At 31.3% G+C, this 16146-nt stretch overlaps 1 protein-coding gene across 3 annotated transcripts in view; it reads left to right on the forward strand.

The window, feature by feature from the left end:
• COL21A1 (collagen type XXI alpha 1 chain) overlaps positions 1–16146 on the forward strand; it is a 154579-nt gene that overhangs the window by 100602 nt on the left and 37831 nt on the right. For all 3 annotated transcript variants that reach the window (XM_039852935.1, XM_039852933.1, XM_039852936.1), the window contains 4 exons: positions 455–508; positions 979–1032; positions 1601–1654; positions 1782–1835. In XM_039852935.1, the coding sequence (XP_039708869.1) occupies positions 455–508; positions 979–1032; positions 1601–1654; positions 1782–1835 (216 nt within the window). The remainder of the gene's footprint in view (positions 1–454; positions 509–978; positions 1033–1600; positions 1655–1781; positions 1836–16146) is intronic.

The following is a 16146-nucleotide window of genomic DNA, read 5'->3' on the forward strand; positions in this document are numbered from 1 at the left end:
GTGGATACCTACTATGAACAATTATGAAGATCAGAAATTAAAAAAAAAAAATCCACAGAGTCCTAAGGTGTTTTGAAACTTTCAGTTCGGGGTCTGACTTTTTTCAACTAGTTGGGACCTCAGAAGATAATTCCACAGTGTTAGAGCTAAATCATTTCAATTAACTCATGTGTCTTGAGTTAAATATTTTTGGAATAGGTGGTTGCTCTCTAAGGGTGTGGTCAGGATTGTTGATGAGATTCCCCTGGGTTCCCAGGTACTTTGCCTCTCAGAACATAAACCCTGATAAATGAGGATTAATCTTTCATAAAAATGTGGTTTTAATGTAAATGTGCATTCAACTGTTTGCAGATTTCTTTTCAATGGATTTTGACAAGGGCGAGGTTGAAAGATATATGATAATTATTTCTTAAGCTGAAATGTTTTCTTTTATTAATTTCAGTTTTATTTTCAGGGTGACCGTGGACTTCCAGGTTTTCCTGGGCTTCATGGAATGCCAGGATCAAAGGTTGAAAAAATCTTGTCTTTTTAAATTCAGCAATGCCATATTTTACTTCAAATTGAAAATGTTTTATGTTACAGATGTGTTATAAATAAATGCTCACATATAAATTAAATTGTATTAAAGTAAGTGATTAAGTTAAGATTAATATCATAATTCACATAAAACTTTTCCAAATTCCCTTTAAAATTTCCAGTTGTAAATCTTAAAATATTTAAAAATTTACTATTTACTATTTGGAAATTTTCTTATCATGCACCCTATATTATAGGCCCTGTTATAATATCAACTGTCCTTATTTTTCCTTGTTTTTCTTTATAAAGCCTGGAAAATAGGACTTTTGTAAACAAAATTTATTTTGTTTCTGTTTTATTTTGATGTTGGCATACTAAACTCTGTTGTTTATAATTGGTGTTGTTTTTCTTTATAGAGGAAATATTCATAGTTCTCTAAAATTCAATATTTTTGTCTTTTAGGGTGAAATGGGCCCCAGAGGAGATAAAGGATTACCTGGATTTTATGGCAAAAAGGGAAGTGTGGATCACAAATCTAAGTATCTATATTGATCTTTCAATATAATGGAAATAGATCATTTTAATTTCAGTCCTATCCCCCTAGTATAGCAATTAGTTTTATTCATCCTTCTCAGGGATTTATTCAGAACAATGAAAAAATCGAAAAATAACTGGTGACTGTTCTGCCTGGTGGTCTATAAGAATACCTTGTGTTACTGATCAATCCAAACTTTTAACAGCATATCTGTTGAGAATTGATGTTATGGCCCTTTCTATTTCTTCACATTGAAGGAAGATTATATTCTCTGTGTATTTAAAGTGTGCTTTGCCTTTTAATTTTTCCAGGATGTGGTTTCTGTGTTTAGATGCTTATAATAATTCCGCATTCAGTAATATTTTCAAGGTTTTATGTTTTGTCCACTACCCTGCTAAAATAATGCTCTGCCAGTAGTTGCAGGGCCAATACAAGCTGTAGATCCAAGAATTCTGTTCCTACATAATAAAGTTAACTTTCCTTTAAGTATGAGTTGGAATTTTAAAACATTATAGAGGTTGTTTTTTTAAGCGTTCTTTTTTAATACAGGGCGCAAAAGGTGAAAAGGGGAATGATGGTTTTCCTGGCCTTCCTGGACGTGCTGTGAGTTTGATAAAAAAAAAAAAAGTTCTTGCATGTTTTACTTTAAATAAAAGTATCTTATAGTATTTTTCTTTAAAAAGAAAAATTAGTGCAAAAATATATTAAAATACAGGTATTTATTTTTCAGGGAGAACCAGGAAGACATGGAAAGGATGGATTAATGGGTAGTCCTGGTTACAAGGTATTTACAAAAAGAACAGAAACGATTTCTGTAACTTATGAGTGAACATTAGAAAAAGTACCAATATTTAACTTCTTTACATAAGACATTAATATAAAATTAATGAGCTAAAAGTTGCTTTACTGCAATTTAAAAATGATACTAGAAAAGAAAATAAATAAATAAAAATGATACTAAATTTCTTTTGAGCCTCTGTGAATTTGTATGTGTTAGAAATAAAATCCCAGGGTATTAAAAGGTTGAACTTCATTGAAAAGCCATTCAGATCGGTTTATTTGGTGGTTAGAGGCACACATTCTTAGCTCTGTCTCCCAAGGGAATAAGGTTTCAGATGTGTGTGTAGGGGAATTGTACCCTTAACTGTGGCAACTTCGTTTATCAGTTAAGTGTCATAAGTATGGGAGAATTAGACCAAGAAGAACTGCAAAGTGGCAATCATTCACCACCTCCAAAAAAAACCTCAAAAGCACATGCCCTTATGGTGGTGTGTTAGCACCATCATATTTTTACATAACTTTTTTGGGAAGTCAATTATCAAATAGAAATGGGCTTTCTGTGGTGTGACTCATTAAATGGACGTTAGGCATACATATATATATTCAAGTCAGTGCATCTGGAATGTGTAAATAACCCACATCATTGTCCTATTATAAGCTATTTTGGATACCTAAAGAGAGGATTTATGTAACACATCAGCCAATGAGGCTACTTGGTCAAGCATTAGGTTTAGGGATATCACCATGATTCCTAATGGTCAGTACTTTGAAGCCCAAACTTGCTCAGAAATTAAGTCTAAATTTTCTTGGTCTGTAGTTGTTGTTTCTTCCTTTGGGAAAATTGTCCATTTCTCCTTGACTCCTCGAAGATTATAGATAGTACTTCCTGAATGTAAAATATTGGAGTCCATTTTCAAGAGTTTAGGAATATGAACTGGTTATGCATTTTATTTCTCATTTGTTTATTAATTAAATAGTTATTAAGTGCTAGACATACAGAAGAGAACAAAATCATGACCCCTACTCTAACAGTTTATAATCTAGTCTCTTTGTAACGGAGAACACAATCTAATTAAGACATTTTCATTACCTATAAAAGAAACCCTATAATCACTAGCAGTCACTCCCTATTTCCACCCAAGCCATTATTCTTTCACTTCCAGCCCTGTGCAAACTCTAAGATACCTCGTGTCTCCATGCATTTGCCTATTCTGGACATTACTATAAATGGAATCATATAATATGTGGTCTTTTGTGCCTAATCTCTTTCACTTACCATAATGTTTTCCAGCTTCATTTACATTTTGGCTTGTAACAGTACTTTATTTTTATGGCTGATAATGTTTCATTGTAAGAATCTGTGACATTTTATTTATTCATTCATCAATTGATGAACATTGAGCTATTTGGCTATTATTATACCTAGTGCTTTTATGGATATTTGTGTACAAGTTTTTGTGAGGATGTATGTTTTCATTTCTGTTGGGTTAACTCCTAGTAGTGGAATTGCTAGAGCACATACTATGTTTAACATTTTGAGGTTACTTTACTCTTGATATTTGCTTTCCTGATAGGTTCATGCCACCCTTCATATTTAACCTCGGTGTGTCTTCAATTTTCTGACTAGTATGGATCTCCTAAAAACAATAAAGCTTATTCTTTCTTATCTGTGTATAATTTTTACTGGAATTATTTTTGATTTTTTAAAAAAGGATATTTACTTAATCTTTATTTTTTAGAGTAGTTCCCAAGTTATGCCCCCTCTCCCCTGCCCGCAGCTTCCCCTACTATCAACTTCTCACACCAGGGTGGAACATTTATTACAATTAATGAACCTACTCTGATATATTATTATCACTCAAAATTCGCATTTCCATTGGGTGTTCTATAATATCATATATAATAGTTTCACTGCCATAAAAATCTTTTGTGCTCTGACTATTCATCCTTCCCTCCCTTCAACTCTTGGCAATCCCTGATCTATTTACTATCTCCATATCTTTTCCAGAATGTCATATAGTTGGAATCATATAGTATATAGCCTTTTTAGATTGACTTCTTTCACTTAGTAATATGCATTTAAGCTTCCTCCAAGTCTTCTCATAGCTTGATAGCTCATTTCATTTATCACTGAGTAATAAAGTTTTGTCTGAATATTCTACAGTTTATATTTCTTTTTTGAAATCTTCGAATAGTCATATCTAATTTTTCTCTGACCTTTTTCAAACCTATTTCCTCCATCATCTCCCCGCCCCCCCCCCAATTTTTTGTTTGTTTGTTTTGGAAAGTTTCCTACAGAAAATTGAAGTACACAAATATATGAATATTTCTATAATATTTTTTTTACCACTGAGATGTAAATTATAGATACTGTGCATTTCTCTCCTAAATACTTAAGCCTGTATCTCTCAAGAATTCTTTAATTTCCATTATGACACCCAAATGATTTAACATCAATACAATAATATTTTCTGACATTGAGCCTACATTTGAATTTTTCTAGTTATCCCCCAAATGTCCTAAATAACTAGTTTCTTTTTACCTGGATACAATCAAGATCTGTAAATATCTATTAGGGTCTTTTAGAGAAATGAACCAATAGGATCTGTGTGTGTGTCTGCGTGTGTGTGTGTCTGCGTGTGTGTGTGTCTGTCTGTCCATCTGTGGGGGGAGGGAGGGAGAGAAGGAGACAGAGACAGAGATAGACCTTGAGGTTGATTGATTCATTTAAGAAAGTGGCTCACACAGTTGTGGGGCTGGCAGGTCCAAAATATGCAGGGCAGACTAGCAGACTGGAACCCAGGGAAGAATTAAGTATAAAGGCAGGCTGGAAACAGAATTCTTTCATCCTCAGGGGGCTTCAGTCATTTTCTCCTAAGGCCTTCATGGAGTTGGAAAGCCCCACCCACATTAGGATGATAATCTGTTTTACTCCAAGTCTACTGTTTTAAATGTTAATTACATCTTAAAAAACAAACAAACAAAAAACCTGTCAAAGCACTATCTAGACTGGGGTTTGACCAAATATCTGTGACTAAAGGTCCCCTTTTTTCTCCCTTCTGGTCTTTCATGACATGATATATATAACATTTTCTGTAGGTCACATAATTTGGATTATTAGTTAATATTATTGTATCAATATTAAAGAAATTTTCTGATTGTTTCTTTATGATTGCATTCAGGATAAACATTTTGGCAAGAATACAATATACCTAATGTTTTATGCTTTCTATTACATACCTCAAGGCACATAATATCTGTCTTATTATTGGTAATACTAAATTTGATCATGGTTATGTACGTATTTGTGTTTGTTTATTTTTTGTGGTATATCTCTTATTTAGGTCCTCTTTAAATGTTTATCAAAAAAGTTTACTAATTTTCTTCGTAAAGGTGTAGCATATCTTTTGTTAGTTTTTCCCCCATGTATTTAATATTGCTGATGCTATTGTAAATAGTTTCATTTTTACAGCTTTATTGAAGTACAATTTATATATAATAACACTTATACATTTTGTGCAACTACCACCAAATTCAAGTTTTACAATTTTTGTAACCCCAAAGAGTTCTCTTTAGCAGTTAATTCTCAATCCTACCCTTTGGCACTAGGCAACTACTGCTTTACTTTCTGTCACTATTTATATTGCTCTTTTAATTTTAATTCAATGTAATAATGCAGTATTTAGCCATATGGATGTATGACAGTTGTTATTTTCATTCATCAGTTGATGAACATTTGACTTGTTTCTTATATTTGACATTTATGAGTAATGTTGATATGAATATTCTTATAGCTATCTTAGTTGGATATGTTGTAGTTTCTCTTGAGTTGATACCTAGTAGAATTGCTGAGTTGTATGATGAATGTACATTTGACTTCTTAAGAAACTTTCAAACTGTTTTCCAAAGTGGTTGCATACTTTTCTATTTCCAATTCTAGTTTTACCAAATTCTGCCAACACAGTATTATCACCCTTTTAATATTTTAGCTACTTTAGTTGGTGTCTAATGGTATCTTATTGTGGTTTTATTTTGCATTTTCCTGATGACCGATAGTGTTGGCATCTTTTTATGAGCTTGTTGGCCATTGATATATCTTCTTTTGTGAAATGTCTATTCAAACATTTGACGACTTAAATTTGGGGGGTGGGGAGGGTTGTTTGCCTTCTTATTAATGAGTTATAAGAGTTCTTCATATATTTTGGATATAAGTTCTTTATCAGATATATGTTTGCAAATTAATTCTCCCAATCTTTGGATTGCCTTTTCATTTTCTAAATGTTATCTTTTGGTGGGAAAAAGTTTTTTATCTGCATGAATTTCAATTTCTTAGATTTTTAAAATTATTTATGCCTTCGTGTACTATTTAAGAATCTTTACATAACTTAAGATCACAAAATTTTCTCCTTCTTTCTAAAAGAAAACAAATTTTTCTAGACACATATCTAGAACATTACATTTTCTTAATATTTTATAAATTATTATCATCTTAGGTTTAGGTCCGTGATCCACTTTGAATTAATTTCTATGTATGTATGGTGTGAAGTAAAAGTCAAGGTTAAATTTTTTTCCATTTGAAGATCCAATCATTCCAGTACCATTTATTATTCCAGTACCCTTTATTAAAAAGACTGTCATTTTCCACTTAATTACTTGAGCATTTTTTTCCAAATATCAATTGATCAATATCTGTGTGGAACTACTTTTGGACTCTCGGGTCTGTTTTAATAATCTATACCTCAATCTTCTTCAATAACACGGTATTGATTACCATAGCTAAAAATAAGTCTTGAAATTAGGTAGTATAAGTACTCTGTTTTAGATGTTAGATTCGTATAAATACCATATAAGCTATAGTATCAGCTTGAAGGTTTTTACAAAAAAGCCTTCTGAGGTTTGTTAAACTTTTTAGTTTGAAATAATTTTAGATTTACAGAAAAGTTGCAGCTATAGTACAGAGAGTTTCCTTGAATGGTTTACCCAGTGTTTCCTGATGCTAACATCTGATATTACTACAGCACATTTGTCAAGACTAGAAATCAATATTGGCAAATTGCTGTAAATCGAACTCAATATTTTATAAGAATTTCATTAGTTTCCCACCACTGTCCTTTGTTCCAGGTTTCAATTCAGGATACGCCACATTGCATTTATTTGTCATGCCTTCTTAGTCTCCTTTGATCTGTGATAATGTTTCAGTCTTTTCTGTTTCTAGTCTCCTTTGATCTGTGATAATGTTTCAGTTTTTTCATGACTTTGATAACTTTGAAGGGCACTGATCAGGTATTTTGTAGACTGTCAAAACAATTTGAGTCTGTCGATGTTTTTCTCATGATTAGATTAGGATTATGGTTTTTTGGGAGGAAGGATAACACTGAAGTGAGTGCCCTTCTCATCATATCAGAGAGTATAAGCTATCCATGTGAGTAATCATTGGTTTTATTAACTTTGTTCACTTGGTATGGTAGTATCTGTCAGGTTTTTGTACCATAAAGTTACTGTTTTCTTTCCACATTCTCTTTAAAAGTGAGTCACCAAGTCCAGCCCCTACTAAAGACGGGAGTGGGAGTGAAATTAAGCTCCAACTCTTTGAGAGTAGGGTATCTACATATCTTTACATTTATTTGGGGGGAGTTGCTGTGGTAATGATATTGAGTCTTCTACCTTAGAACATTGTTCCATTTGTGTAGATTTTCTTTAATTTATCTTAGCAATGTTTTATAGTTTTCAGTGTACAGATCTTATGTGTTTTTTGTTAAATTCATACCCAAGTATTTTATTTTTTCATACTTTTGAATAGATTTTTAATAAATTCATTATTTTTTTGCTAGTTTATGAAAATATACTACAATTGATTTTGGTATATAGATTATATATTATATATCCTGAAGTATTGCTGGACTTAATTGGTTCTTGTAACTGCAAATACCTTAGGATTTTTTCTTCAGTGATCATATTGCTTGCTTAAAATAAAGATAGTTTTCTATACTAATTTATGTGACTTTTATTTACTTTAATAGTTTTATTGCACTGACAAGGCCGTCTAATACAATATTGAATAAAAGTGGTGACAGCAAACATTCTTGCCTTGTTTCTGACCTCAATTTTTCACTAGTAAGAGTAATTGGCTTCATCAAGTTGAGGAAATTTTTTTTTTATTCCTGGTTTCTTCAGAGGTTTTTCTCTTTTTAATTATAATTAGGTGTTGAATTTTGTCAGAAATTTTTTCTGCATTTATTGAGTTAATTATATGGTTATCCTTTCTTATTTAAAATGATTTACAACATTGATTTTTGCATTATTGGGATAAACCCCAATTGGTTTTATTATGTTTTTATATATTTCTAGATTTAACTTGAAAATATTTAATTAAGAGCTTTTGTGTAAACTGCGGTCATGAGGGATATTGGTTCCTGTGATATTTTTGTATAGCTTTGTTGTTCAGGTCACGCTAGGTTCTGTTTTCTGAAAGTGTTTATGTAGAATCGGTATCATTTCTTCCTTATTCGTTTGGTAGAATTCACTAGTGAAGCCATGTGAACCTGGTCTTTGTAGGTGTGAGGAAGAGTTTAGTTACTAATTAAATTCCTTTGCTAAATATAGGACTATTTAGCTTTTTTCTTTCTTCTTGATTATGTTTTGGTAATTTGTGCCTCAGAGAATTTGTCCATTGCATTTAACTTTCAAATTTGTTGGCATATTTTATTTATAATATTACATTATTCTTGTCCTTTTAATGTAGAATTTAGAATGACATTTTATATTTTATTTCTGAAGTTATATTTTGTAATAATGATTTTTTATTGATAGTTATAATTGAAATCAATTACCTGAGGGTTTTTTCCTTCTGCCATCTGTTCCTGAAGCTTTTTTTTTTTGAGTAATTCTTTTATAATTTTCTCTTATGTGAAAATTGTCTTAAGCATTCTATCTCTCATAGGGTGGATAATAGTAAACTTCATTTTCTTAGGAAATTAGCCATTTAAGCTAGATTTTTCAAGTGATTTGTATAATGTGCAAATTACTGTCATAATTTTTAAGAAGTTATCTATGTTAAATGATTGCTTTCCCTTTGTCATTACTTACTCTGAATATGCTTTTATTTTTACGTTTTTTCTTGATCGTATGAACTTCCGTATTCTATTATGTTGCCTATTATTCAAAAATTCTTTTTTTTTTTTTTTTACTTTATACTACTTCTTCTTTTTTTTCCTACATTTTTTCCCCTGGTTTTACAATTGAGATTTGAATTCATTTATTTTTTTCTTTCTTTTCTTTTTTTTTTTTTTTTTTTACTATTTTTTGCTCTAGGTAAATTTTAAATGTTTTTCTGATTGTTGCTTCAATTACATTTCCTTGATTTTAATGTACAATTATTTCATTAATGTTATTTCTAGAAATTCTGCACTTTTGATTTTATTTTCCTTTTTTAAGAGTTGTTTAAAAGTGTAAACTTTTTTTTAGGTTGAAAGATCTTTAATTTTGATTCTATTTTTAAATTTTTATTTTATTGCACTGTATCAGAGAATGTTGTTTGTATAATTTCTATATGGGATTTATTGAATTTTTTTTCTTTGACTTATTATATGTTCAATTTTCAGGAATGTTCCCTGTGCATATGAGAAGGTAAATCTCTATTTTGAGAATGTGAAACACAATATACATTTGTAAGATTTATTTTTTTAAATATCTTTTTAGATCTTCTATATACTTAATTTTGGTTTCTTTGACCTGTCTTGGACAGAGCGTGGTGTGTTACTGTCCTGTTAGTGGTGTATTAGTGCATTTCATCTGTTTCTCCTTCCATCTTCTGTTTCATGAAGGTGGTTTTTATGTTATTTGTTGTATGGATATTTATAACTGTTACATCTTCACTTTTAATTGTGGCTTCAACATTACAAAATGTCATTCTTTGTTTCCTTTGATAATTTTTAGCTTGAATTCTACATTGTCTTATATCAGGATTACTTTCCTTTCTGATTATTTGCTTGCTAAACTTTTGGCTATTCTTCTATTGATTAGCTTTAGCTTTTGAATCACTTCGTTTTACTGTTTCTCCTATATCAAGCATTGAGTTGGTCTTTGCTTTTTAAAGCAATTTGAATTTTTTTTTCTTTTAAAAGATTGAGTCTATTTTTATGGACTGATAAGTTGGATCTTTGTCATGATACTTACAGTTTTGTTATACTTACTATACGCGTTTACTATGCTTCTTTCTCCATCTGACCGTTTTCTTTTTTACTTTTATTTTCTTTGGGATTTAGGAAGATTTATATATTTCTTACTATTTGTCTTTTTTCCAGTTTGACTGAGATAAGTGACATAAACATGTATAAGTTTAAGGTATATAGCATAATGATTTGACTTACATATATCTTAAAATGGTTATCACAGTAAGTTTAGTTAACATCTATCATCTCACAGATACAAAATAAAAACAAAAATTATTTTCTTGTATTGAGAATGCTTAGGATTGACTGTCTTAACTTTCAAATATACCATATAGCAGTTAACGACTGAAGGTCTTTACACTGATACCTTTAGTAGTCTAAAAAAAACATTTCAGAATTTACTTAGTCTCCCTTTGCCTACTTAGGCATCTCATCATTTTTTTATTAACTTTAAATGGTACCCTATTATCTGTGTCAAAATTAGTGAATTAATTCTATTTTTCTCTTTCCATTTTCCTTTTCTTTGTATTTAATCTTATTACTTCTACTCTTTTAGAATATACAATATTTATAAATAATTTTTTTACTCTTCATTTTTGTTTCAGATCTGCAATTAAATATATTCAAGTGTTCATCATCAGCCCTATGACCAATATTTCATTGTCATAATTTTGATTGATGAAGCTTCTCCCCTAGTGTATTCCTTAGGTAGGGCTTATGAATACAGTATTCCCTGAATTCTTATATTTTAACATATTTTTCTATTTTCTTGTTACTTGTCACTTGGCTAACTGTAAAACCGTTACCTCACTGTTTTCACTGTTTTTCTCTGAATTTCTTTGATATGTTGCTCCATTGCCATCATGTATATTGTCAACCTAATTGTCTTTCCTTTGTAAGTGGCTCTGTCTTTTTGTATGGAAGCCCAGAGGTTTTTTGTTTTGTTTTGTTTTGTTTTTAACTTTATGTTTAAAGTCTAATAGCATAATTTATATCTCAGAATTAAGAATATTAGTTACCCTAAAATCCTTTCGGTAAAAAGATTCAGGGCTTCTTTTAATTCTGGAATGTTTTCTTGCATTTTAGTTTTAAATAAAATTTGTTTTACATTGTTTTGGTTTATATCTAAGGACTCCAGTTAAGGATATGTTCAGACTTTTTTGACTATCTTCTACCTCTGTCATTTTCTGATTCTTTTTATCTCTTCTAAAATTAATTTTTGTTGGCTATATTTAGTTTCTTCCTCAATGCCTTTTCAAATTTTAAATTAAATCTATTCCCCCTTTGTTTCTAGTAACGTAATCATAATATCGGACATGATTTTGTCTTTTCAACTTATTTGTTGAATTAATTTAATTCTTATTTTATATATTTCTTTTTTACATCTGAAAATGCTTGTATAATGTTAATCCAGGTGACAGGATCTTGTTGCAGTTCTCTTATGCTTTGTGTTTATTTTTGTGTGAGGGAAATTTGCTGAAATGTTTTTATTCTCATTTTCTATTTTTTCTTTTAGTAGTTTTGTTTAGATAGTGTCTGCCAATTCTTTTTCAGTTTGAAATGTCTTATATATACTTTTAGACTTGCAATAATAGGCAGGAGTGACTAACCAGGCTTCTTAGAGTGTCTCCTCCATTAATTATAGTGAAGGCAAAAGTTTCTTTACTCAATGGAATTATTTTTTGGGAAGAGTTTAGTATATCTTCTGTTGAAGAGGTCGAGAAATGAGAAGTATAATGTGTTCGTTTAAGATTCTCATGGAACATCTAAGAGTAGATCTCCAACAAGTAGTTAGATCTGTATAAGGAGCTCCAGCTCATTTGGAAAGGGGAATGAAGAGACTTGGTAGTGATTTTTTCAGATTGTATGAGGAACATCTATTTCACTGTAAATAAAAAAGAGGAATGGATATATATATATATATATATATATATAAATGCAGATAAGTGTTAGTTTGGTGAAAGGGTGTTTGGCTTTTGTTTTCTCTAAGGAGGTGAGAATTGTCACGTGTTGAGAGGGGACAAAAAGCAATTATTTTTTGACTGGGTAAATTTTATATAACTGCAGGGAAAATAAGACAAAGAGGAGATTAAGGATATATAGAAGCTGCATTGAAGTCTAATTGAACTGGAAGTTACAATTTGTGTGACTATCATACCTTTTTTCCCTCCCATGGCTATACTTAGAAGCCCAAGAGCAAGTCTAAAGAGGCTTTCAGTTTGATTTATTAGTATTGGGGTTTGCATAAGCAAGCGAAGCAGATGAATAGTGAGGTAAAGGAGTAAGAATTTTAGTTAAGAGAGCAATTGAAATACTGAAACATGGTGTTTAAACTGGGTGTGAAAAGAAAGGAATACAGAAGAGGACAGATGATGACAAAAAACAGAATTTATTGGATACTTACTGCAGGCATGGCTCTTTCTCCAGCACTTCAAATGTGTTTTTTCATTAATATTATAAGTCATTATGAGTTATAAGTGAAAAAAATTTTCCTTTTACAGATGAGGAAACTAAGGAATGAAGAGACGAAATAATTTGTCCAAGATTATATAGCCATAATTAAATAACCAATGAAAATTTCTCTCACCAAATTGTTGAAAAACCATGTTATACCCAAGTAATCTTTTCCAAATATAGAAAGTGATGATTAAACTATTGACTCTATTGTTTTATAACATTTTCACTAGATTAACATATTGACCTTATTTTTTAAAAAACTCATTTTGTCTAAATTATATTGCCAAACCACAACAGTACAAATATAAAAAATAATATTTAAATGCGAAAAAAACCATAAAGGTAAAGGATTGTTAAAATTGCAACTTTTTTTGGTGGCAGTGGAGTAACTAACTTTTATAGATGTTCTCTTTCGTGCTTAGAGCTATGCAAGGCACTTTCACAAAAGCTCTTATTTTTTCATTTAAAAAAGACTTGTGAAATCGGAGTATTAATGTTATTTAGACATTAAGAATAGATTAAGAGAGGTTGAAGAATTTACTCAAAAGTGCAGTCACTTACATGGCAGAGCTAGAATTCCAAGTTTAGTTTGTGTGATCCTGTCTATATACACGATGCCTTCCAAACTTCATGTCTGTTTATTTGGTCAGCCAGGGGAAGCTTCCCAGCCTTACATTTTCAATATAACCTCTGGCATGCTAGAGATTTGTTTACATACTAAATAAAACATTCAGTAAGATTAAAGTCAAAATAAAGTGTTTAGTAACAAAGTAAGTATCTTCCTCAAAATTAAATTATATTGTAATGGTCACATATCTTCCACCTGATTTTGAGGGTTGCTATGGCTGCAAACTATTTTCCATCCTTTTATTTTTTTGTGGATAAGTACCAAAGACCACAGCATGAAAGAAGATACACATGCAATGCAAGTTTCATATGTCTGTTTTTGGTTAAATTTCCTCCTTAAAAATAACTGGTTTGTTGCAGAATAAATCATCTTTGACATTAACTATAGAAATTTGGTTGACGAATATAGTTTAGCATGACATTTTCTCAACTATTTTTTAAATAAAGAAAGAAGTTAACATTAAAATAGCAAAAGGATAAATTGGAGGCATGCTACATGCCGTTTTCCACCAGCCAAACAAATTGGAGTGGACCAGGTTCTCTAGGTCATGAAAACAATCAAGTGATCAGATTAAGTTCTAGTTACATTATTGAGTTTCACAGGTTAGTTGTATACTGCATTCAATTATGTTATGGAAAATGGCCAAGCTGAAATTATCCTATCATCTCCCAATGAAACTTTAAAAGAATAAAGAGAACACTGCTAGGTAAAGATTATTGGCCATTATCTTAGAACCACTGGTCTGCATAATCTACCAAAAGCAAATGCTGTAGCCCTATCCACAAATGTTTTTTTCCATTTTCTTTATTCCCTTGGAATTGAGCATTTAAGAATAAATAGTCCACTTCCACTTCCATGTTATGCTTCAATATTTGTAAAGAAGGGGACATATAGCCATAGATATAGTCTTGCATTCTGTTCAGCACTATTCTAATATTCTAGGTGATTAAAAAAAAAACTCTGTAAGATATGTTTTCTGCCTTTAAAGAACGTGCAAGTCAGGAAAACAACACCTACATAAATGAGATGCTTGCCGAATAACCTGGCCATTGTAAAATTCAGTGCCAAGTATAAAGCTATATAATATTATACTTCACAGAGAGAGAGATTGGTAAGAGCAGAAGGGGTGTATGAGTTTCTGTAGTGAGGTGTGGGTTAAAGCAGTGGTTCTTAAAGTGCAGTTCCAAGGCCAACAGTAATAATATCTCCTGGGAACTTTTGGGAATCCGCCTCAGACCTATAAAATCAGAAACTCTGGGGTAGGGTCCACGGTCTGCAGTCTAACAAACCCTCCAGGTGATTCGGATGCAACTAAAGTTTGAGAATCATTGCTGTAGATTATAAGGAATAGGGGATACTTTGTATAATTCTTCATCATTCTGATGATCTGTTCTAACAAGAAATAGGGAAAATAAGGATAAACTAAATCATCAAATAATTGTGGGATTTTATATTGATAAACCTTGCTGATAGTTTTTTTAAAAACCTCCTGCTAATTAGAATAAAATAATAAGATTAGGTCAATGGTCAGAGAAGAAAAAGGAGAGAATTTTTACCAACAAAGTAGTTATGTAATCCAAAATTACTTGTTTCTACTATTTGGCAATTGTTCTCACCCCTTTACTTTATAGACAGAAATATCCAAGCTACAGATTTGCTTACACAAGTCATATACCTGGAGGCAGGGGAAGTTAAGTGGCCTAATGACTTGACCTGTGCCATGGTTCCCAAATTATTGGAAAGAGCCGGAGATCTGTTAAAACAGATTTCTGGGCTCCACCATCCAGAGCTTCTGATTCAGTAGGTCTGCAGTAGGGCCTGAAATTTTTGCACTTGGGAGAAGTTGCCACATGAAGTGAAAGTGATGTGGCTGGGGTGGGGCCATACTTGAGAACCACTAACTTGGATGAATCCTTCTGTTGAATCAATATGTGTCGAGTTCATGTATAGTTACCGCATCATTTCCCTGTTGTTTTAGGACCTGACGTATCCCTTTAATTTTTCAGGCTTTAACCCTGTAGCTTTTAACTAGGTAAATCCAATATATACATTTGTTTCTTTTTGATATTTTCATAAGCTTTTCTGTAGAACCACTGGATCAGCAGGGACTCCCCTCCTTTTCCCTCCTCCACATAATTTGCTTAATTTAGAGGCAAACATTCTTTGCTTTATTCTCAACAATCACCTCATGTTTATAAATAAAATTGGAACAGATGAAACATTTGGCTTTAGTTAGTATTTCACTGTGTTAATGAAATGCAAGAATTCTTAAAAATGGGAGAATCAGTGTTCAGGTAATGTGATACGACTGAATTTTTTTCTAAGTACTGATTATATTAGCTAGGTTTTATTAATTTTTCTCTCTGTGGTTCATTTTCTACAATTTGGAGAAATTCATTAGAATGTGAAACTATGGAAAACAGTGTTGGCATATGCTTCATTATATGTATTATGAGACTTTTCTCCCTTAAACCTATTTTGACTCAGGCATTTGAGGTATTTACAAAAAAAAAAGACGCCTTCACTTTATTTTTTCTCTTGCTCTCATGTAGGATGAAATGTTCTCTCTGGTATGAAGCAAGTGTGCTATACTTTTTTGTAGAGAACTTCACTTGTTATGATGTAACACTTCACTGAATAGAAACAAAAGCATGGCTCTTAATGACTATTAGTTTTCAAAAAAGCCTAAATTTGGGAAAAACTTTTAGGATGCTAAAAGGTGGATGTAAAATAAGATTCGTAAGTAATTTGATCATAGGACTTTAAAGGTATGCAACTAAAAATTGTAATTTTGACAGCTACCTAAAAATATACTTTTCAATGTTTATTTTAAAAAGTAGATACTAAAGTGCCAAAAATTTCATACAGTAGTCTATAAATAACTCCATTTTTAATGAAAGCTTTATTTTTGTTTTAAAATGCAACTCTTGGGAGACACAGTCAAATTAGGTCCAATAGGATGACAAAGTAAAAGTACAAATAAAGAATGTTAACAGGATTGATATAATCCTTGGTAACATTTACTTTGAAGGTAAGAATAATATCTTATTCTCATGAGT

Source organism: Pteropus medius, unplaced genomic scaffold, assembly GCF_902729225.1.
Source record: "Pteropus medius unplaced genomic scaffold, Ma_sr-lr_union100, whole genome shotgun sequence".
NCBI lineage: Eukaryota > Metazoa > Chordata > Mammalia > Chiroptera > Pteropodidae > Pteropus > Pteropus medius.